The following is a 23,108-nucleotide window of genomic DNA, read 5'->3' as shown; positions in this document are numbered from 1 at the left end:
AAAAAGGATCCTGTGGCACCCCCTTGATGGACCCCTCAGGGCAGCTTGCTCACAAAGCAGGCCCTGCCCCTGGGTGTTAGCCTCCTCGGGCCCTCTAGTCAGCAGAGGGCGCTGCAGCCAGACCAAGGCTGCATCTCTCACCAACTAAGGGGCCTCTTGCTGTGGGGACCCCATAGAACCATATGTAGTATAGGAGGTGGCCCTCCCCACAAGGGTGACTTGTTTTGGCTTTTGGGTTGCACCCAGCAGCACTCAGGGATTGCTCCTGGCTCTACACTCAGAAATCGCTCCAGGCAGGCTCGGGGGACACTATGGGATGCCAGGGATCAAACCCTGGAAGTGCACGCAAGGCAAATGCTCTACCCGCTGTGCTAGTGCTCATTTAATTAGATGAGAGCAACCTCATCTTCAATTCTAAAACAGTCAGGGCTGAGCCTGAGAGGCCTGCTGGATGTGCAGGCCACAGGCCAGGACAAAGTGGCTTACCCTCTTATTTCCCCACAGCCCATCCTGTGCTACCCTACCCGCTGGCATATTCACACACCACAGGGTGGGTGATCTGAATATCTGGTTCTCTGAGTTCTCTCAGCAGGTCAAGTACCTTCCGGTCTTCTGCATGTTTCTCTTCCTCCCAGAGTCCCTCCAGTGCTGGGCTCATGGCCATGTGGGTCTCTGGGCATTCCTCTGCGGGGTTCTGCCTTGGGGGTGGAGCTCTGAACAGTCTTCCAGTTTGAATGAAAACTGCCCTGCGGCCCTCTCTGTGCCCAGGGACCCCTCAGGGATGCCCACGGTGGAGGGTAGGTTTGGAGGCGAGGCAGGAGTTCACAGTGGTTGCAGTTGCCATGTCTCTCAGATGGATGCCAAAGCCTGGGGTGTATTTACAGGCATCATCCTGGTCACTAGGCAACAGCACACTTCTTTCCCCTTTCCAGGGAAGATTCCTAAAACTTGGAGAGTGTCTGAGGTCTTCCAGGATTCAGGCCAACGTGGAGTGCCCCCTCCTGTCCCTACCCTCACCCTGTGCAGAGGCTGAGGTATCTGGAGGTAAGCGGGTTGCGCCCACCATGCCACGTTTACCTCCAGATTCCAGGATCCCAGAGAAAGTGCAGTGCTGGTCCCAGACTTGAGTGAATCATTTCCTAAGGCCTTGGTCAGGCCTGGAGCCATATAGCACCTCCAGGATTTAGGTGTATCTACCCTGATAGGCTCTGCTCAGCAAAATAATATAGCAAGCCCACATCTCATAGGGGCTCCCCAAAGCTCAGAGCCCCCTCCAGGAGCAATCCCTGAGCACAAAATCAGGAGTAAGTCCTGATCACCACCGGATGTGACCTAGATAGCAATAATAATAAAATAAGCGGGGCGGAAGAGATACCATGGAGGTAGGGCATTTGTTTTGCATGCAGGACGACAGTGGTTCAAATTTGGCATCCCATATGTTCCCCTGAGCCAGCCAGGAGCAATTTCTGAGCTCAGAGCCAGGAGTAACCCAAGTGCTACTGGGTATGCCTCCCCCCCCCAAAAAAAAGAAAAAAGAAATGAGGGGGTCTGCACAGATAACTGAAATTGGTGGGGGGACAGAAGTCAAACCCAGGCTCCTGACTGCAGAGGCCACATCCTGCCCACCACCCTCTGCTGCCATTGCTGGGAATGTTGATGTTCCTCCTTCCATGAAGGACTCAACAGCTCCATGCCAGCTGGCCTCAAGTTGCACAGGAAGTGACAACTCTGCAGACATCAGCCCTGCAGTGTTCTGCCCTCTGGACAACCCTGGGCTTTTTGGGGTCAGTGTGTGAGTGTGGCAGATGCATGGGTCCCCAAGCGCCTTCTCTGTATGTCTCCCATCTCGGGGCCCCTAAGAACAGTCGGTCCAGGCTGTGTCTCTCCAGTATAGGAGTCTGAGGAGGCAAGAGGGGGTGTCGTGGAGGGTCTCATGCTATGTAAACAGGGTTGACAAAAGTTTCCTGAGAGGAAGTGTGTGTGTGTGTGTGTGTGTGTGTGTGTGTGTGTGTGTGTGTGTGTGTGTGTCCACGCCAGCTTGGCAGGCGGCACTGGGGCATCTCTTCCATTCACCTCAGAGATAAAGACTAAGGCCTGGAGGGTACTGGGGTGAGCCAAAGAAAACTTCCAGGAAGGAAAGTAGGATGAGGGGTCGGAGCGATAGCACAGCGGTAAGGCGTTTGCCTTCCACACAGCCAAAGCAGGACGGACCCATGTTTGATTCCCAGCATCCCCTATGGTCCCCCGAGCCTGCCAGGAGCGATTTCAGAGTGCAGAGCCAGGAGTAACTCCTGATCACCGCCAGGTATGACCGAAAAATGAACAAACATAAAAAGTAGAATGGGAGTCCAAAGAGGTGGTACAGGAGGTAGAGCATTTGCCTTGCAAGCACTGACCTAGGATGGGCCACAGTTCAATGCTGCAGCACCCCATATGGTCTCCCAAGCAGAGCAATTTCTTTCTTTTTTTTGGGGGGGGTCACACCCGGCAGTGCTCAGGGGTTACTCCTGGCTTCATGCTCAGAAATTGCTCCTGGCAGGCACGGGGGACCATATGGGACACTGTGATTTGAACCGATGACCTTCTGCATGAAAGGCAAACGCCTTACCTCCATGCTATCTCTCCAGCCCCGAAATTTCTGAGCGCATAGTCAGGAGTAACCTTGAACGTCATCGGGTGTGGCCCAAAAAAACCCCCCCAAAAAAGTAGGATGGGAGAGAGAAGCCCAGAGGGGAAGCTGTCAAGTGGGGGACACTCAGGGGAGGGGTACAATTCACTCCTGGGGGTATCTCCCTCCAGCCACTCTCCCTCAAGCTCTCTTCCAGGACCCTTCCTGAGAGGGGTCAACAATGAATGGTGGGAGGGCACCCACCACGGCCTCGCTCCATCCCACAGAAGGAAACAAAGGCACATGTCCCAGAGATCCACATGCCCAGCCCGAAATCCCACTCTCCTCACAGAGATGACAGGCTGCACCAGGTCTCAGTACCATTCGATGTTTATTCAGGCACAAAAAAGAACCTGGTAGTTCTGTTTGTGCTCTCTCTTTTTTTTTTTTTTTTTTTGTTTTTGGGCCACACCCAGTAACGCTCAGGGGTTACTCCTGGCTATGTGCTCAGAAGTTGCTCCTGGCTTGGGGGACCATATGGGACACCGGGGGATCGAACCGCGGTCCGTCCAAGGTTAGCGCAGGCAAGGCAGGCACTTTACCTTTAGCGCCACCGCCCGGCCCCTCTCTTTTTTGTTTTGTTTTGGCTATACATAGAAACATACATACACATCTATATATATATATATATGTATATGTCCCTATACATATATTTTTCATACATATACTTTTTAAAAAAGATAAACACACCACTAGTTCCCATTATTGTTTTCTCTCTACTGAGCGATATTTACAGCCTATTGTGTATATATATATACATGCATTTATGCACATATATATATTTTTTCAATAGATAACCTACATTCAAGTAATGAAACACAGGATTTACAATTTCCCTCTTCAGGCAGAGGAAAGGCAGATTCACACAGTTCACAGAGGAAGTACCGTCAAAAGCACAGCCGGCTGAGGAGCCCGGGGTCCCCTGGAGGTGACAGAAGAGACGGCAGCAAAAATCACAAGTCACATGGTGGCTGATGTGGAGGGCAGGGAGGGGGACAGGCTGGTGCCTCAGGGGTACCCAGCTTCTGTCCGGGGCTGGGTGGACAGGCCATGCTAGCTGACCCCAGGCTGCCTGGCTGGGGCATGTTTGGGGGTGGGGGTTACGTCTGAAACGACATGATCACAAAAGCTTCTCAAACTTGGGGTTCACGAAGGAGAAGCCAGCGAAGGCGGACTGGTCCATGGAGTCAATGAGGTTCTTGTCGCTGTAGGAGAGACGCGGCTTCTCGCCCAGGAACTCCTGGTCAAAGTTGCTGTAGTCCCCTGGGGATTTCTGCAAGGAGGGGGGGGCACAGTGAGGACCTTTCTGACCAGGGCCCCCCAGGTCTATGGTTCCAGCCCAGGCCCCCAGCTCAGGTCCAAGCCACAGCAGACCTCCTGGAGAGTAGAAAGGGAGCACTCCAGGGCCGGAGCAAAAGCATAGAGGTAGGGTGTCTACCTTGCATATGGACAAACCCAGACGGATCCTGGTTCGATTCCTGGCATCCCATATGGTCCCCCAATCCTGCCATGAGTGAGTTCTGAACGCAGAGTCAGGAGTAATCCTTGAGCATTGCCAGGTGTGAGAAAAAAAGAAAGAGGAAGGAAGGAGTAGGAAGGAGAAGGAAGGAAGGAAGGAAGGAAGGAAGGAAGGAAGGAAGGAAGGAAGGAAGGAAGGAAGGAAGGAAGGAAGGCAGGCAGGCAGGCAGGGAGGGAGGGAGGGAGGGAGGGAGGGAGGGAGGAAGAAAAAGAGAAAGAGAGAAAGAAAGAGAGAAAGAAAGAAAGAAAGAGAGAGAAAGAGAGAAAGAAGAAAGAAAGATAGAAAGAAAGAAAGAAAGAAAGAGAGAGAGAAAGAGAGAAAGAAAGAGAGAGAAAGAAAGAGAGAAAGAAAGAAAGAGAGAACGGGCCGGGTGGTGGCGCTAGAGGTAAGGTGCCTGCCTTGCCTGCGTTAGCCTTGGATGGACCGAGGTTCGATCCCCCGGCGTCCCATATGGCCCCCCAAGCCAGGAGCAACTTCTGAGCGCATAGCCAGGAGTAACCCTTGAGCGTTACTGGGTGTGGCCCAAAAAAAAAAAAAAGAGAGAAAGGAAGGAAAGGAAAAAGGGAAGGGAAGGGAAGGGGGAGGGGAGGGGGAGGGGAGGGGAGGGGAGGGTGAGGGGAGGGGAGGGGAGGGGAGGGAGGGGAGGGAAGGGAAGGGGAAGGGGAGGGAAGGGAAGGGAAGGGAAGGGAAGGGAAGGGAGGGGAGGGAAGGGGAGGGAAGGGAAGGGAAGGGGAGGGAAGGGGAGGGAAGGGAAGGGAAGGGAAGGGAAGGGAAGGAAGCATTCCCAACAGACATGGAACTCCAGAGCCAGAAGCCAGTGCTGGCGCCCCCAACACTCACACTCAAAAAGCAATTCACAAAAAGGCTCAGATGCAATAAGAACTGGATGCGATTCAAGATACCAGAGTCTGCCATGGAGTGGCTGTGCCCAACCACACCCACCTGCCGACATGACATCATACCTCGGGTCATTTGGGGACTGTCTGGCTCACAATTTTCTATTGGACTGTTCCTGGAGAGAGTGGGTTGACTGACTCTGCTTCCGAGAACAGTATGAGATGGCTCAAAAGGCTGGAGTGCATGCAGGCAAGCAGCCACAGGTTTGAGCCCCCAGACTGTATGGTTCCCCAAGACAGGAGTAGGCCCCGGAACCATTGGGTGTGGTCCCCAATGCAAAGAAATAAATTTAATTGAGACCTCTATGTCAGGTAAACAGGCTCATCTTGTTGATCACTGGCTTTTCATGTATGTATGTATATATGTCAGTCATGGATTTTTGGCCACATCTGTGGTGCTCTGGGATTACTTCTGGCTTTGCATTCAGAAACTGCTTCTGGTGGATTCAGGGGACCATATATAATGCCAGAAATAGAACCCTAGTCAGCTATATGCAAGGTAAGTAAGTATTCACTGTACTATTGTTCCAGCCCTCAACCTACATTTTATTTTATTTTGGTTTTTGGGTTACACCGAGCAGCACTCAGGTTACTCCTGGCTCTGCCCTCAGAAATCGTCCCTGGCAGGCTCGGGGGATCAAATGGGATGCTGGGAATCGAACCAACATCCGTCCTGGGTTGGCCATGTGTGCAAGGCAAAAGCCCTACCATGGTGCTATTTCTCTGGTCCCTTAGCCTACATTTTAAAATTGACACAAAAATACAGATTTCTGGGGCTAGAGAGATAGTGAAGCGGTAGGGCATTTGCCTTTTGCCTTAGACGCTGAAGGACGGTGGTTCGAATCCCGGCATCCCATATGGTCCCCCGAGCCTGCCAGGAGCGATTTCTGAGTGTAGAGCAAGGAGTAACCCCTGAGCGTATCCAGGTGTGACCCAAAAACCAAACCCCCCCCCAAAAAAAAAACAAAACAGATTTCTGACTTCTTTGCAGAGGTGGAGCAATTTGAGACCTGTTTCCTGGAATGTCCACTCATGCTTTCCCACCATGAGTTCGGCCATGTCCCAGGCAGGACTGCTGGCCACTTGGGTGCTGAGAAAGATGTCTGGTCTCTCTCTCTCTCTCTCTCTCTCTCTCTTTTTTTTTTTTTGGTTTTTGGGCCACACTCGGCAGTGCTCAGGGGTTACTTCTGGCTGTCTGCTCAGAAATAGCTCCTGGCAGGCACGGGGGACCATATATATGGGACACCGGGATTCGAACCAACCACCTTTGGTCCTGGATCGGCTGCTTGCAAGGCAAACGCCGTGTGCTGTCTCTCCAGCCCGTCTGTTCTCTTTTGACCAAAAGCAGGACAGAGCAGGTGAGCGCCACGCCCAGGGGCATCTGATTCTCCTTCCCAAATGATAGGGGGTCAAAGAGAATCCTCAAAGGAGGAAACAAAGGAGACCAGAATGTGCCACAAGAACACATGAACTTTACGCACAATGACCATAGGAGTTCCCCCACCAGGGCCTCTATGTAAACTCCCCCTCCTCTGCCTATGACACTTCCTCTTCCCAGCCCTGCCTGTGTCCACTTCTCAGGCCCACCTGTTCCCTGTATCAGGGGGGTACCTGTGCACAGGCCCATACGATGCCACCAAGAGGCCTGGCCAGGTGACATTCCTCGAATCTCAAGTTCCTGCTCTCTCCAGTGAGGTAGGGCTCCTCCAACTCTGGGCTGGGTCCCTGACTTGGCCGCAGAGCCCAGCCTAGTGTTTTATACCTCCAAGGGCTCAGCAGGTCCCATGTTAGTGGAAAACAGATGAAATGGGAGGGAGGGAGCTCTGCAGTCATATTCCCAAAACACAGTCCCCTGCACAGAGGGGGAACTAGGGCTGTCTGCAAGCAAGGCAATGAAGATGAGTAGAGGCTGAGGCCATTATGTGGAAGGGCAGGAGTGGAGGCCCAACAGGGAGGCAGAGATGTGACCCAGTGCAGGACTGTAAGCTTTTCCCCAACTTCCTGTTTCCCTAACTTCTTTTGGTATGTAAAAGCCCACCAGGATTTCAGGGCCTTCCCCCACCAAGAAAGATTTTGGCTTTGGAGCTAGAGAATGAGCACATGAGAGAGAAAAAGCACATGGCAGAGGAAAGCCATAGGAATAAAGCGAGCTGAGTCCAATGAATATATTTTTTTTTCTTTTTGTTTTTGGGCCACACCGGGTGACGCTCAGGGGTTACTCCTGGCTATGTGTTCAGAAATCGTTCCTGGCTTGGGGGCCCATATGGGACACCGGGGATTGAACCGAGGTCCGTCGTGGGTCAGCCGAATGCAAAGCAAACATCCTACTACTGTGCTATCTGTCCAGTCCCAACTCCAATGCCTATCTTTTCTGATTGCTTGGTGTATTATTTCTCTGCACTATCCTGCTTCATTAGACCTGGCCACCTGAAGGGTTAGAAACATGGTACCTGGGAGGCCTCACCCCACACGTGGATGTTTCATTTTTATATTTTTATTTTATACAGGATAACTTACCACTTTGGGCTTGAAAGGCGGCTCCAGCTCACGCTTCTCCAGCAGAGTCCAGTTGATGGTCTTGAAGAAGGGGTGCGTCCTGATTATCCCAGTCACTCCCAGCCTCTTGCTCGGGTCCCTTTCAAGCAGCTGCAAGCCAGAAAGGGCCCAATTAGCACCCAAGGGCCATGGAGAATGGCAACCTCAGTAGCCCAGGGCACTTCCTGGGCCCCAGACCTCAAGCCAGTGGGAGGAAATCTTCCACTGGGCCCGGGGGTGTAAAGATGGTGGTGGCAGCTTTCACCAAGGATCAGCTTGGTCAGATCCCGGCAATGCACTCCAGGCTTCCAACCCCACTATTCTGTGGAGCTGCCTCCTTGGCACCTCCACTTTTTGCAGCTTGGGAGCAGGACTTGGGAGTTTGGCCTTAGGTCTCCGTCTTTTAACCCCAAGTTTATTTTATTTTTGGTTTGAGGCCACACAGGATGGTGCTCAGGAGTTACTACTTCTGGCTCTGTACTCAGAAATCATCCCTAGCTGGCTCAGGGGACCATAGGAGATCCCGGGAATCAAACTTGGGTCCGTCCGGATCAGCCACATGCAAGGCAAATGCCCTACTGCTGGACTATCACTCAGGCCCCATTGACCTAAGTTTAGAAACAGCAGGTTGGGCTGATTCTGGGCAAGGTAGTCAGGGAAGAAAGAGCTCCTGGAACAAACTGTATAAAAAGTCTCCCCATCTGGGGCCGGAGATATAGTATGGAGGTAAGGCGTTTTTGCCTTGCATGCTGAAGGCCAGCGGTTCGAATCCTGGCATCCCCTATGATCCCCCGAGCCTGCCAGGAGGAACCTCTGAGTGCTGCCAGGTGTGACCCCCCCAAAAAATAATAATAAAGATTATTTTTATTATTATATCCTTCAGCTGTTCTCAAAGTACTTCACAACTGCTCATTTCTTTCAATCCTGTCTGGGTTGTTTTTTTTCGGGCCACACCCTTTTGATGCTCAGGGGTTACTCCTGGCTAAACGCTCAGAAATTTCCCCTGGTTTGGGGGGACCATATGGGACGACGGGGATCGAACCGAGGTCACGATCTTTCCTCAGCTAGTGCTTGCAAGGCAGAGACACCTTACCTCTAGCACCACCTCGCCGGCCCCGTCAATTCTGTTTTATCTCTATGACTGGACATCTGTATCTATACTTTGCAAACAGCAATAATCTAAAGAAAAATATCTAAAATATGGAGCCAAAGAGATAGCATGGAGGTAGGGCATTTGCCTTGCATGCAGAAGGGCAGTGGTTTGAATCCCGGCATCCCATATGGTCCCCCGAGCCAGCCAGGAGCGATTTCTGAGCATAGAGCCAGGAGTAAACCCTGAGTGCCGTCGAGTGTGACCCAAACACCAAAACCAAAACCAAACAAAACAAAAATAGTCTCCCCATCACCAGATATTAGGATGGGAGCATGGGGAGGCTGCAGTGCTGGAGGGGGGTGTAGGGTGGGGTCCCAATACCCACATTTCCCCAAATCCAGTTGTAGCCAGTCAACCTAGGGCCTCCCACCTTCTCCAGGATGTCCTTGGATTCCTTGGTGATCCAGCGGGGAAAATACGGCGTGTCTACCCGGATGGACTCGAAGAGCTCGTCCTCGTCATCGCCGTGGAAGGGGGACTGGCCAATGAGCATCTCGTAGAGAAGGACCCCGAAGGACCACCAGTCCACGGAGAAGGAGTACTTGAGGCCCTGCAGGATCTGGGGTAGGAGAAGGGGGCGCCATCAGGCTTGGTACTGAGAAAAACCCTCAGCAAGCATCCCGGTCAGGCTCATCCTCCTGATTCCAGTTTGGAGGTGGCCAGCGGCATGTCTGATGGCTGGGAGAAGCCTGCTCACCTCAGGGGCGATGTAGTCAGGGGTGCCGCAGAAGGTGCTGGCCAACTTGTCCCCAAACATGTTCTCTTTGCACATCCCGAAGTCAGCAATCTTGATGTGGCCTGCGCTATTCAGCATCACATTGTCCAGCTTGAGGTCCCTGAGGGGAGGGAATGGAAGAGAAAGTCGTTGGGGACCCCAGCACTGCCCACGCTCTCCATGTCTCTGTTTTGCACCCTGGAAGACTAGGTTTCTCGGGCCGGGAAAAGAATTCAAAGGATTGTGGCCAAAGTGATAGCACAGTGGTAGGGTGTTTGCCTTGCATGTGGCTGACCCAGGACAGACCCGGATTCTTTTCCCAGCATCCCATGTGGTTCCCGAGCCTGCCAGGAGCAATTTCTGAGCATAAAGCCAGGAGTTGTCCCTGAGCACTGCCGGGTATAAAATATACTAAAAAAAAAAAAAAAAAAAAGAATAAGGGCCAGCGAGGTGATGCTAGAGGTAAGGTCTCTGCCTTGCAAGTGCTAGCCAAGAAAGGACTGCGGTTCAATCCCCTGGCAACCCATATGGTCCCCCCAAGCCAGGGGCAATTTCTGAGCGCTTAGCCAGGAGTAACCCCTGAGCATCTAACGGGTGTGGACTGATATAACAAACAAAAAAAAAGAATAAAAGGATTCAAAGGATTGGGGCTGGTGAAATAGCACGGAGGTAAGGCATTTGCCTTGCAAGCAGAAGGACAGTGGTTCGAATCCCAACATCCCATATGGTCCCACGAGCCTACTGGGGGCGATTTCTGAGCATAGAGCCAAGAGTAGCCCCTGGGCCCTACTGGGTGTGATCCAAAAACAAAACAAAACAAAACAAAAAAAGAACTGGATTCAATCATTGGTAGCCCAATCACAGGTATAAACCAAAAGCAGTAAGCTAGGAGGAGTCCCCTGAGCATACCAGGTGTGGCCCAAACATTTAACAATTCAAAGCTTCAAGAGACAGGAAAAGGAAGCAGATGGGGAAAGAGGCGCCTCCTGCAAGTCACCTACTATTACTCCATGCAAAACATACACCCATCTTGCCCTTGGAAGCCCAAAGTATGGCGGAGAGGGGTGACATCAGCTGTTCCGGCCCATGGGGCTGGTGAGTGGCAGAAGGGTCCCTGGGCTCAGATCTATCTGACTGATGCAAGAAGGGAGACCATATCTGCTTTTAGGTCAGTGGCTGTCTGACATTAATAATAGATACATGTAAACCAGAGAAGAGGGCACAAAAACTAAGGAAATGATTCAAAAGGCTGAGCACAGACTTTACACAAAAAAAAAAACAAACTCAGGTTTGATCATTGCTAGCGGCTGCTCTCCTGGCACCCGACTCATGGTGCTCAAGGCTTACTCCTAGCTCTGTGCTCAGAGATCATGCCTGGTAGAACTTGAGGGACCGTATAGGGCACCGGGGATTGAACCTGGGCTGGCCACAAGCAAGGCTTGTGCCCTACCTGCTGTACTATGACTCCAATCAGAACCACTACTGAATCATACTAGAGGCAGATTAATTCAGAGGATTCAGAGGGAGACAGATTGCTCCCGGAAGGGCCAGTGCTCCACTCAGAACAAGACGAGCCAGTGCTTCCCCTCTTCAGTGCTCCCCCAGTACCTGTAAATGATCCCTTTGCTGTGTAGGAACTGCAGGCCACAGATGATCTCGGCGCCGTAAAAGCTGGAGGAGAGAGAGAGACGAGGTGAGGTATCCTGGGATTTCTGCCCATCAGAGGAGAAAAAGCTGCTAATAATGCCATGGAACCACCAGGCCTGGTCAAGCATGTCTTGTTTCAGGCCAATCGGGGCTGGCAGCCAAAGAAAGGAGGAAGGAACCATCTAGATCAGATGGCTCTGGGGCTGGAGTGATAGCACAGCCTTTGTCTTGCATGCAGCCAAGCTGGGATGGACCAGGTTCTAGTCCCGGAATCCCATATGGTTCCCTGAGCTGCCAGGAGAGACTTTTGAGTGCAGAGCCAAGAGTAACCCCTGAACGCCGCCATGTGTGGCTCAAAAACCAAACCAAACCAAACCAAACCAAACCAAACCAAACCAAAATAAAATAAAATAAAAAAATAAAAATAAAATAAAATAAAATAAAATAAAATAATAGATAAAACAGTTCTGCCCCCTGGCATGTCTGTGTTGTGCTCGCCCCGTATTTGGCTTCCTACCTGGGACAATCCCACCCCCCAATAGCTTTCCAAGGTGACAGGGCAGAAAGTGTCAGCATGGGGCCCTCACATACGTGGCACGGTACAGCTCGAAGCGGCCTTTGTCCTGGATGTGGTACATCAGGTCACCACCATTGAGAAACTCCATCACAAAGAAAAGGTGCTCCTGGGGGTCCGGGGAAGAAGGTGTTAAGCCCAGGCCAAGGAGTCCCAAGAGCAAAGGGGGACTGCCGGGGCCTAGAGGGCACGAGGCAGGGACAATCAATGACCCAATAGGGAAGAGTGCAGAGGAGGGCCCAGCGGTCCCAGAGGTCATTGGGGCATGTGCATGCGGAAAGCTGAGCACCTTGGTCTGGAAAGTGCAGAAAAGGTGGGTGAGGAAGGGGTTCTCCCCCGCGAGCGCCAGCACCCGCTTCTCCACCATGGTGCACTCCACGTCATCATCGATGAGGACCACATCCTTCTTGAGCGCCTTGATCGCGAAGAACTCCTTTTTGTCCTTGAGCTCTGCCAGGAGCACCTGCCGTGGAGGAAAAGGCTGAGCATGGGGCCAGAGAGATAGCCTGGAGGTAAGGTGTTTGCCTTGCATGCAGAAGGACAGTGATTGGAAACCCAGCATCCCATAGGGTCCTCCGAGCCTGCCAGGAGCGATTTCTGAGCATAGAGCCAGGAGTAAACCCTGAGCGCTGCCAGGTGTGACCCAAAAACCAAAAGAAAAAAAAATAAGGCTGAGCATAAGCACCCCCACCGTGGGTGCCCAGCCTCAATCACGCCACCAGGAAGCAGGAAGGCACCCCAAGCGAGCGCAGGTTCCTAGGGCAGTTTCTCACCTTCCCAAAGCTGCCTTTGCCCAGGACCTTGTGGAAGATAAACTTATCAATGCTGCACTTGATGTCAGTAGATGCCCTTTGGGGGCCCGAGGACTCCCAGATCCGATCGTAAGCTCCAGAATCTGTGAGAGATGGTATTTTAGACTCCTCTTTGGGGATGGGGGGTGTCAGTCCATCCCCCTTCCCTGGAACCTATCCTGGGCCTCAGAAGAAATTTTTCCCCACATTTGAAATAGAGCTCTCACCCCATAGTGAAGGTTTGAGTTGGGGTATGGGCTTTCCTGGGGAAATGGACCTAGTTTTACCTGGGCCGTCATCTCCAGAGATTCCTGGTTTCTTCTCAAAAGCCTGGTAGACACCAACAACATTATTTGGAGACTGTTGGCCTGACAGTTCTGATTCCTTTCGGGTGCTTGCTCTCTGGGGGGGGGGGGGGGAACGACACGGACAAAGTCAGGGTCAGAAAATCAGACACGGGGCCGGAGAGATAACATGGAGGTAAGGCATTTGCCTTGCATGCACAGAAGGTCTGTGGTTCCAATCCCAGCATCCCATATGGTCTCCCGAGCCTGCCAGGAGTGATTTCTGAGCCTGGAGTCAGGAGTAACCCCTGAGTGCTGCCGGGTGTGACCCAAAAACCAAAAAAAGAGAGAGAAAGAGAAAATCAGACGCACCACAGTCAAGGGTGAAAACCCCAGGGTCCAAAACTCCACCCTAATGGGGCAGAGTGGTGGCTCAGTGGTAGGGCATTTGTCTTGCACGCAGCTGACCCAGGCCTGACCACAGTTCGATCCCCGGGCATCCCATATAGTCCCCCAAGCCAGGAGCAAGTTCTGAGTGCAGAGCCAGGAGTAACCCCTGAGCATTTTGGCGTGGCCCCAAAACAAAACAAAACAAAGAAACCAAAACTCCCTCAGCACCAATGACAGTCCTGGAATTCACCAGCGTTGGGTACAACACACACACTAATGTGTGTTTACAGACATGTACACTCACCCCAACAAACAGATATTTGCACACGCACACATGAAAACAGACCCATTGTCTGTAGAGCCTTCCAGGAGAGGGGTGTCCTGGACATGCCCCAATTGTGGCTGGGAGCGGGCCAGAGCCCTGCCAGACTGCCTCAGCCCACCACCCTCTCACCCCACATGGACACCCACCTGGGTGACTTGGTTCAAGGCCTCAGCCAGGAGCTTCTGGTTGATGCCGCAGAGGTTGGCCACCTTCTTCTGGCACTTGTGGTGCACGTTCATGGAACATTCTGAGGCGAGGGAGGTGGAGGTCAGGGCCCCACCAGAGAAGCCGGCAGCAGCCTCTAAGCCACAAGAAGGACCCCTATACCCAGCACCCCAGATCCAGCTGAGAGAAAGGAGAAAGGAGGCTGGGGTGGTTCTGTGTTCCAGTTATTAAGATAAATAGACCTGAGGCTGCAGAAGATTTTTTGTTTTGTTTTTTTGCGCTCAAAAATCACTCCTAGCAGGATCGGGGATGATATGGAATGCCGGAGATCGAACCTGGGTCAGCAAGGCAAATGCCCTCACTGTTGTGCTATAGCTAGGGCTCCCTGAGGCTGCAGCTGTTTGTCAAACTTTCCACTAGTAAAAAACAATTACTGGGGGCCGGAGAGGTAGCATGACGGTAAAGCGTTTGCCTTGCATGCAGAAGGTCGGTGATTCAAATCCCGGCATCCCATATGGTCCCCCGAGCCTGCCAGGAGCGATTTCTGAGCGTAGAGCCAGGAGGAACCCCTGAGCGCTGCTGGGTATGACCCAAAACAAAAACTAAAAAAAAAGAAAAAGAGGGGCCGGGCGGTGGCGCAAGAGGTAAGGTGCCTGCCTTGCCTGCGCTAGCCTTGGACGGACCGCGGTTCGATCCCCCGGCGTCCCATATGGTCCCCCAAGCCAGGAGCGACTTCTGAACGCATAGCCAGGGGTAACCCCTGAGCGTCACCGGGTGTGGCCCAAAAACCAAAAAAGAAAAAGGAAAAGAAAAAACCCAACTACTGGGGCCAGAGCAATAGCAAAGCAGCAGGGCATTTGCCTTGCACAAGACAGATCCTAGTTTGATTCCTGGCATCTTATAGGGTCCCCCGAGCCTGCCAGGAGCGACTTCTGAGCACAGAGCCAGGAGGAATCCCTAAACACCACTGGATGTGGCCCCAAAACAAAAAACGAACAAACAGGGGCTGAAGAGATAGCATGGAGGTATTGCGTTTGCCTTGCATGCAGAAGGACTGTGGTTCGAATCCCGGCATTCCCTATGGTCCCCGGAGCCTGCCAGGAGCGATTTCTGAGCAGAGAGCTAGGAGGAACCCCTAAGCGCTGCTGGGTGTGACCCAAAAAGCAAACCAAAACAAAACAAAACAAAAAAATAAAAACAAACAAACTACCATGGCAGAAGATAGGGACCTGATTCTACTAGGACAAACTAGAGCTAGGGCTGGGGTGCTTGCTAAGCACGTGGCTGGCAATACCTTCCTACCCCACGAGTGTTCCCATTCTAGACGTAGAAGGCAGAGACGGGGCTACATGCCCGAGATCACAGGCGGGGAGATGGGGGTGGAGGTGGGGGCCCCCAGCAGGGCAAGCCTACCTTCACACTTGAGCCCCTGCTTCACCAGCCCCCAGAGGAGGCTGCCGCAGTGGTCGCAGAAGGTGGGGCTCATGTAGTTGTGAACCTTGAACCGGTGCGGCATGTCGATGTGGAAACGTTCTTTCTGGAACTGAGGTGAGGGGTCACGTGCTGAGGGGGTCGCAGGCACGTTCTGTACCCTTCCTCAGCTCCCAGTCTCCCCGAACCCCAACCACAGCAAGAGGACCAAGATGGTTCCATCAGAGCCCAGGAAATTCCACGGGTCCAGGAAGCCCAGTGGGGACAGAAGAAAGAACTGAGAGAAATGGAGGGAAGGGGGACCAGGCCAGAGCAATATAGCACAGCAGTAGGGCGTTCGCTTTGCACATGGCCAACCCTGGACGGACGCAGGTTCGATTCCCAGCATCCCATATGGTCCCCGGAACCTGCCAGAGTGAGTTCTGAGCGCATAGCCTGGAGTAACCCCTGAGTACTGCCGGGTGTGACCTCCCCCCAAAAAATAGTAATGGGAAGGAAGGGTGACCCTGGAAGAAAGGGTGGGACGACCCACGCCCACCCCCTGAACCCCTGGGCCCAGCCTCACCAGTGTGTCACGGCTGTTGGCGGCCGTGCCCGTGCACCGGCCGATGATCTTGTCGATGCATTTCTTGTGGATGGCAGCGTTGCATTCTTGAGGGGGTTCGAGGGGGGATGGGGAGACACCCGGAGGGAGGGGCAGAGGCTGTGAGCTGGCACTCTCGGGCACAGTGCAGCCACCCAGACAAAGCCACCATTCTCCCACAGCCCACACCCTTCACCCCGAGACCTCAGCAGAGCCCGGTGCCCCCTCTCCTTGGACCCCCCTCCCCGGAGGAGCCTGGAAGGAACTGCGGGGGCTGATGTGGAAGGCAACAGGGACTAGGGGAGGCTCCCGGAGTCCCAGGGCCGGGATCAGAAAAGAGGGGTGGGGCCGAAGCGGTGGCGCAAGCAGTAAGGTGTCTGCCTTGCTCACACTAGCCTAGGACGGACCTCGGTTCGATCCACAGCGTCCCATATGGTCCCCCAAGCCAGGAGCAATTTCTGAGTGCATAGTCAGGAGTAAGCCCTGAGTATCACCAGGTGTGGCCCCAAAACCAAAAACCAAAAGAAGAAAAAAGGAATAAAAAGAGGGGTGGGGAGGACTCCCTTTCCCTTCATCTCTGCTCGAGACAGCGACTTGCTCCATAGCTCTCTCATTCACAGACACGCCAGCACAAGGGCCTGGGACACGGGGCACCCCATGGAGGGAACGTGCTGGATTAAGAGCCTCTAGAATGGGCACGTCTGACGCCTGGGACCGTAGCTCTCCAGGCACCCCATGTGATCTCGTGGAGACTGGTACTGTCTGTTATAGATGGGGAAACCGAGGCACAGGGACAATGGGGGAAACTACCTGGAGGTCTGAATGCACGACACTGTGGAACTGTGGTCCACCTGTCGTGGAGTGCTCTCTCTGTCTCTGTCTCTCTCCCACCTGTCATGGAGCACTAGCTTTCTCTTTCTCTCTCCTTTCCTTCCTTCCTCCTTTCTCTCTCTCCCTCTCTCTCTCTCTCTCTCTGTGGCCCACCTGTCATGGAGAGCTAGCGCTCTCTCTCTCTCTCTCTCCCTCCCTCCCTCCAACCATTCTTGACAAAGAGCCTGCAGGTATGGCACTAGCTGACCGCTACGGCCATTTCAGGCTCCCGGCATGACGTCACTGGCCAAAGGGCCACCAGGAGAGACGCAGACTGGGTTTGAGCTGGCTGTGGCAGGCCTGCCTGGCATGCAGCACCCAGAGCAAAGTGCCACGTGAACACACCCGGCCCGACCTCTGAGACCCTCCCCAGGCCCATGAGGACACAGGCCTTCCTTCCCATGTAGAAGCAGGTACACACAAGCATGGAAACGGGGAGGTGGAGACACTTACGCCTACACTTGTAGCCTTGCTTGTTGAGACCCCTAAAAGGCAAACAGCAGTGGAGGGTAAGTGTGAGGAGCGGCATGCGGGGAGCCCCCCACCCCAGTATCCCAACCCGATGGGATACAACCAGGCCTCACCAGACGAAATCCTTGCACACGGAACAGAAGGTGGGCTGCCCGAAGAAGGTGGCGATGAACTCATGATTCTTAATGTAGTGGATTTTGGCTTGTTTGATGGCCCCCCGGCGGTTCATGGTACACGGGAACATGGCCTCGTCTTCACCCCGAACCGACTGCCTGCAGTCTAGGGTTCAATGGTGGGAGGGTGAGTGAGTCCCGGCCTACCATCGTGGCCCTCCAGAGAGGCCTGGCTAGAATAACTGCTACTCCCCCCGACCCCCAATCTCTCTCCATCTGGCTTCGGGGCTGAAGCCACACCCCAGCTCGGGGAAAGGGGTGTCTCACCTATGTCTTCCAAGAAATACTGCACCGACATCAACACCTTAGCCTGGGGTTGCAGGTCCAGCTATAGGGGTGAGAGCAGGTGGAGAAGAAGGGGTCTGAGGGGCGGGACGACCCCATGGCTGGTCCCGCCCCCATGATGGGTCCCCAGAGCCCGAAGGCCCAGGATGACCAGCCCTAAGCTAGGGAGGCCAGGGGGAGCAGGGGGAGAAGGCCCCACCCTGGGCCCCGCCCCACACCCTGGCATTGTTACATTTGGGGAAGTGAAAGATTCCCGCTCACACCCAGCCCCTCAGAAGGGAAACTCTCCACCCCTACCCCTGTTGCCCGCTTACCCAAAATCCCACCACACAGGTCACACCACACCACACCACACCACACCACACCTTCCTTATACTATCTGGGCTGGGGGTTCCAATCCACCTGTCTCCTCACAGATTGTCCCTCAGAGAAGCAAACCAAGCGTGACAGGTATGTATCTGGGGCTGGGGCTCAGGGCAGTCCTAGGTCACCTCTCCCCTCACCCAGCTCTGTCAGTGGATCGGCTTAGCAACAGGAGCCTCCAGAACACCAGGCTGCCGACACCCAGCCAGCACATGGATGCCGAGTGGGCAGATGGATGTGCGGATGAGCCCCCATCTTCACACCCCTTTGTTGAAAGACTTAACTGGTCTGTTTGGTTTTTTAGTTTTTAGTTTTTAGGCTACATCCAGTGGTGCTGAAGAGTTACTCCTGACTACAGAGCCAGGGATTGAACCAGGGTTGGCTGTGTGCAAGGCAAACACCTTACACCCTATACGACTGCTTCGGCCCAGAACTTCACTGCTGCTTTTAAAGCCTGTCTGGGCCTTGAGCATGTGGGGAGATTAGAGAGAAGTGGGGAAAGCAGGTGTCTCCGAGAGGGGCCAACATAACCTTAGAGTCAGATACACTTGACATCACTGAATGGAAAGGGAAAGGCACCATATTTTGCTGTATCTATGCAAACAAACAAATAAACCAAAAAACAAAAAATTCTGCCACCCACACCCATTTTTAATTGGATTTCTTTTGTTTGTTTTTTTGTTTTTGGGTCACATCCAGCAGCACTCAGGAGTTACTTCTGACTATGTGCTTTGAAATCGATCCTGGCAGGCTCGGGGGACCATATGGGATGCCAGGGGATTGAACCTTGGTTTGTCCTAGGTTAGCACGGGCAAGGCAGACGCCCTATCGCTTGCGCCCCTTAACTGGATTTTTTAATCTCTTATCTTTTAAAATAGGGCTTTGGCCTTTTTTGTAGAACCTTGGGACATGAGTTACTTTATTTTACCACATATTCTCACATTTTTTCTATAAAATTAAGAAGGATCAAAGAAAGGCCAAATGGTCTTGGATGCATTGGCGAGGAATAAGGACAGAACTAAATAAATAAACAAGCCAAAGTTAACAATAATAGAATCAAGGGACTCAAACTTGAACAATCTAAACTCAAAGGGGCCTGTTACCCTGGCAGGCCAGGGTGGGGCAAAGGGTGGTGGGATAGGAAGTACTCTAGGGCCGGGGTGAAGGGAGGTTGACATTGGTGGTGGGAAGGCCCTTGACTCATTGTATATCTCAAATTCAACTATGAAGGACTCTGTAGATCATAATAGTTTCAATAAAATAAATTAAAAAGAAAAAGGAAAGAAAGAAAAGCTGGGAGCAAGGGGGGACTTGGACCTGAGCTGTTGTCAGCTGCAGAACAGCTCCTGTAACCAGAGCTGAGGGGCCCCGTAGTCAGCACCCCCACCCCCAGGAGCTGCACACACAGGCACTGCACACGGGTACCGCAAACATGCAGACACTGCACGCACACGCTGCACGCATGACCTCAGCTCGCATGCACAACCTCACCCAGAACTCGGCCTTGCCGTTGTTCTTCTTGCAGCGCTCTGCCAGCACCGACACGCCCACCGTCACCTCGGACATGGGCTCCTCGGCCGCCCGCATCAGCACGATCTGGATCACGCGGCCCTCGTAGATGTGGGCGTCGAAGGACGACTTCCACTCGGGGTACATGGTGGGCTTCTTCTGCACCAGTGTCTTCCCACGCTCTGCCAGGGGGCACAGTGGGTCAGGCTGGGCCAGGGCCTCTGCCTCCCTGCTAGACTTCCCCCAATCCTCAGGGCCAGGACTCTCCCCTCAGTGCTCTCCCCAGCAGCCTGAGGCTCACTTGAGTCTCCACACCGCAGTCTTCCCGGCCCCTTCTCACCACCTACTCCAAAAACAATGGCCCAATCTCTCAAGTGGGCCCTACCACAACCCACCACAGGGCCTTTGCTCCTGCCACCCTCTTCCTCCAGCCCTTATCACGGGCACCTTTCCTCCTGCACACACCCGGCCCTGGTATTGGGGGCAAGGAGCTAGCAGAGAGAAAGATGAGAGGATGAGCTCATTTTCCAAGAGCCCAGGGAGGAGGCTGTGGTGACAAACCAAACCAACAGCCCCCACTTGAGTTAGTTAAATGGCAGCTGTGAGGAGACTGAAGAAGGCCAGAGGCAAGCGGGGTTCTACACCCACCCACGGTCAGGTGGCCAGCCTCAATCTGATGAGGGCTAGGGCTGGCTTCCTGGAGGAAAAGGCAGCTCACCCGTGACCCAAGAGATGGGCGAGGGGGAGGGCAGAAGCACAAAGATATGGTGCAAGCAGACTGCTTCTTCCAGGAAGGACGCCCACCCAACCCCAGACAGATGGGGCCTCCTCTGGTCTCCCTGCCGGGTCTCTCTTCCATGAGGGTAGGGTTGCCTCGTATTGGGCTACAGCTGTGCCCAGGGTACCAGAGCAGCAGGGTCTGGCATAAAAACACATGAGGAGGGACCGGAGTGATGGCACAGCGGTAGGGCATTTGCCTTTCATGCAGCAACCCAGGACAGGCCTGGGTTCAATCCCCTGGCATCCCATATGGTCCCCCAAGCCAGGAGCAATTTCTGAGTGCAGAGCCAGGAGTAACCCCTGAGTGTCACAGGGTGTGGCGCAAAAAACAAATGGAAAAGAAAAGAAACATGTGAAAATTGTATTTGTGCTGTCTTCACCCATGGCTGCATGGGCAAGGGATAGAGATGAGAAAGAGAAGAGAAAACCTGTAGCAGGGATAGCAGGATTTCTAGGAAAACCAGGTGTGTCCCCGAGGGACCCAGATCCCAGCCCCTGAGGTTGCTGCCTGCGCTCCTGGGCCAGCTTCGGGCCTACCTGTGCTGAGCGCTTCCTTCATCTTCACAGCACAGAAGGGCGGGCTGGCATCTTCTGCAGGCTGCAGGGTCCCCAATTCATACGAATTGAAGGCGATGCGCAGGAACGGTGCCATGACTGCCGGGGGGCTGGGCACACAGGAGAGGCGTGGCGGGACTCAGCCCCCCTCGGTGGTAATGCAGTGGCCCCAGTGACCTGTGTTAAGAGGGGGGACACGGCTCAGTCTAGATGCATGCGTGGCCTATTCAACCTTCTCCCAAGCCTGCAGGGCTAGAGGCCCGAGCCAAACACTAGGGGAGCTGCCCTGTGATCCCACTCAAGCCCATCTGCTGTGTCCCCTCGGTGACAGGCACCTGGAACGTGCAGGAACCCCCTCCCACAGCAATTCAGTGCTGGCCAAGGAAGACCGTGCGGGACCCCCCTGCCACACCCAACCATGAAGCCCCTTGAAAGTGGTTTTCAAGGTTGTTTTGGCTCCAACTTTGCAGGTGGACAAGCAGGAGAGCAAGGCATAGACCTTGGTTTTCTGGCAAAGAAAGAAGCCCTGAGGCAGAGCCAGACCCTGAAGTGGGGTTTCTATTCACTAAACACCACAGGTTCAGGCCCCACCACAGTGGGCCCGTCTGTCTTTCTGGGGGTTCAGGCCACTCACCCACCCTTCCATGCCCTCTTCCCTGTCCACAATAGAAAGCAGTTTCAGAGGCTGGAGTGATAGCACAGCGGTAGGGTGTTTGTTTGCCTGGCATGCTGCTGACCAGTGACCAACCCGGGTTCGATCCCCGGCATCCCAAATGATCTCCTGAGCCTGCCAAGAACGGGTTTTGAGCACAGAGCAAGAATTCACCCCTGAGCGCAGCCAGGTGTGGCCCCAAAACAAAACAAAAAAGTGATGCCAGTTATGTGCATCTTAAATCACAGGCCAGCCCCGAACTTGCCTGTCCCTATGGGTCCCTCCCCAGTTTCTTCCACGAGGATTTCTAGAGGTGTCCCCTGGGGGTCTTCTGAGCTGTCACTTGTTGAAGCCACACACACGCAAACCAGACCTCTTGCAGGGACAGAGGCTCTAAGTTGCCTCCCGAAGCAGGGCTGAACGGACCCTGACTTGGGTACATGAGTTGCTGACAGTCAGGCATGCCCACCCCACCCCACCCCACCCCACCCCTGCAACGTGTGTACCCCCTACCCTGAAACACACAAGCACCTGCTGCTCCCAAGAGCTGCAACCAGGGCACCGGGCAGGGGATAGGGGTTTTGGGAAGCTATCAAACCTACTTTGGGGGGGGGGGGCGCGCGTTGGGCCACAAGGGAGGCTGCTCCTGGCTCCTGGCTCCTGGCTCTGTGCTCCTGGCTCCTGAGCTCTGTGCTCAGGAAACCATAAGAGATGCTGGGGGGCCCGGAGAGATAGCACAGCAGTGTTTGCCTTGCAAGCAGCCAATCCAGGACCAAAGGTGGTTGGTTCGAATCCCGGTGTCCCATATGGTCCCCCGTGCCTGCCAGGAGCTATTTCTGAGCAGACAGCCAGGAGTAACCCCTGAGCACTGCCGGGTGTGACACACACACACAAAAGAAGAGATGCTGGGGATCAAACCTGGGTCTGTCTTGGGTGACCACATGCAAGGCAAGGCAAACACCCTACCACTGTGCTATCTCTCCGGCCCCCAAGCTTAAATTCTTTCCCTTTGCATCCTGAGAATAAGAATAGGTGTGAGGTCACATCTGAGACTGGCCCAGACATGCCAGTGCCCGAGAGCAGCGGAGGTCCCAGAGGCAAGCAGGGAGAAGGGGAGAGGAGGTGTCACAGATTGGGTAAGGGTGATCAGGGTTAGGGGAGGGACAGATTGACCAGCCTGGCTGGCTGGAGGCCTAGACAAGAATCTGAGGTTGTCTTTTTCATAGAACCTTGGGACACAGTTTATTTTACCACATATTCCCTCATATTTCTATAAAACTAAGAGGAAAGGAATAAAGAAAGGCTGGGGCCAAGTGGTCTTGGATGCATTGGCAGGGAAATAAATTAGGATAGAACTAACCATCCAAGCCAAAATCAATGATAAATAGAATCAAGGGACCTACATTTTAACGATCTTAATTCAAAGGGGCCTGTTCCACTGGCAGGTCAGGGGACAAAGGATGGTGGGACAGGATGCATTCTGGGGTCACTGGTGGAGGGAGGTGGACTCTAGTGGTGGGAAGGGCTCTGACTCTCTATATCTGAAATTCAGCTATGAAGGACTCTGTAGTTCACAACTGTTTCAATAAAATAAAATCTGGAGAGTGCCCCAAATCCTCCAAGTAAAAGGACTCAGTTGTCCCTCCCACAGATCAGCCTGAGATGCGAGGCACCAGGTGGGCGTCCCTGAAGGTCCAGCATGGCCTCCATAAGACTCACATTTCCCAACAGGGTGATTGGACACACAGTGGACTGACAATGTCTCCTGCAAGCA

At 53.6% G+C, this 23,108-nt stretch overlaps 1 protein-coding gene across 1 annotated transcript; it reads right to left on the bottom strand.

Annotated features, from left to right (window-relative positions):
• Positions 1 to 3,529: 3,529 nt before the first annotated feature.
• On the bottom strand, positions 3,530 to 20,815 carry PRKCD (protein kinase C delta). The gene is made up of 17 exons (XM_049776182.1): positions 20,665 to 20,815; positions 19,330 to 19,529; positions 17,458 to 17,518; positions 17,131 to 17,296; positions 17,000 to 17,031; positions 15,659 to 15,744; positions 15,076 to 15,205; positions 13,644 to 13,744; positions 12,786 to 12,900; positions 12,481 to 12,602; positions 11,997 to 12,170; positions 11,725 to 11,816; positions 11,095 to 11,157; positions 9,469 to 9,607; positions 9,142 to 9,330; positions 7,601 to 7,729; positions 3,530 to 3,941 (listed from the first exon to the last, which is right to left on the bottom strand). The coding sequence occupies exons 1-17, from the start codon at positions 20,777 to 20,779 to the stop codon at positions 3,789 to 3,791; spliced, it is 2,067 nt and encodes a 688-aa protein (XP_049632139.1). The 5' UTR covers positions 20,780 to 20,815; the 3' UTR covers positions 3,530 to 3,788.
• Positions 20,816 to 23,108: the final 2,293 nt, after the last annotated feature.

The sequence above is a fragment of the Suncus etruscus genome, chromosome 7 (genome assembly GCF_024139225.1).
Source record: "Suncus etruscus isolate mSunEtr1 chromosome 7, mSunEtr1.pri.cur, whole genome shotgun sequence".
In the NCBI taxonomy this organism is placed as follows: Eukaryota; Metazoa; Chordata; class Mammalia; order Eulipotyphla; family Soricidae; genus Suncus; species Suncus etruscus.
This window is presented reverse-complemented; position numbering and strand designations above follow the sequence as displayed.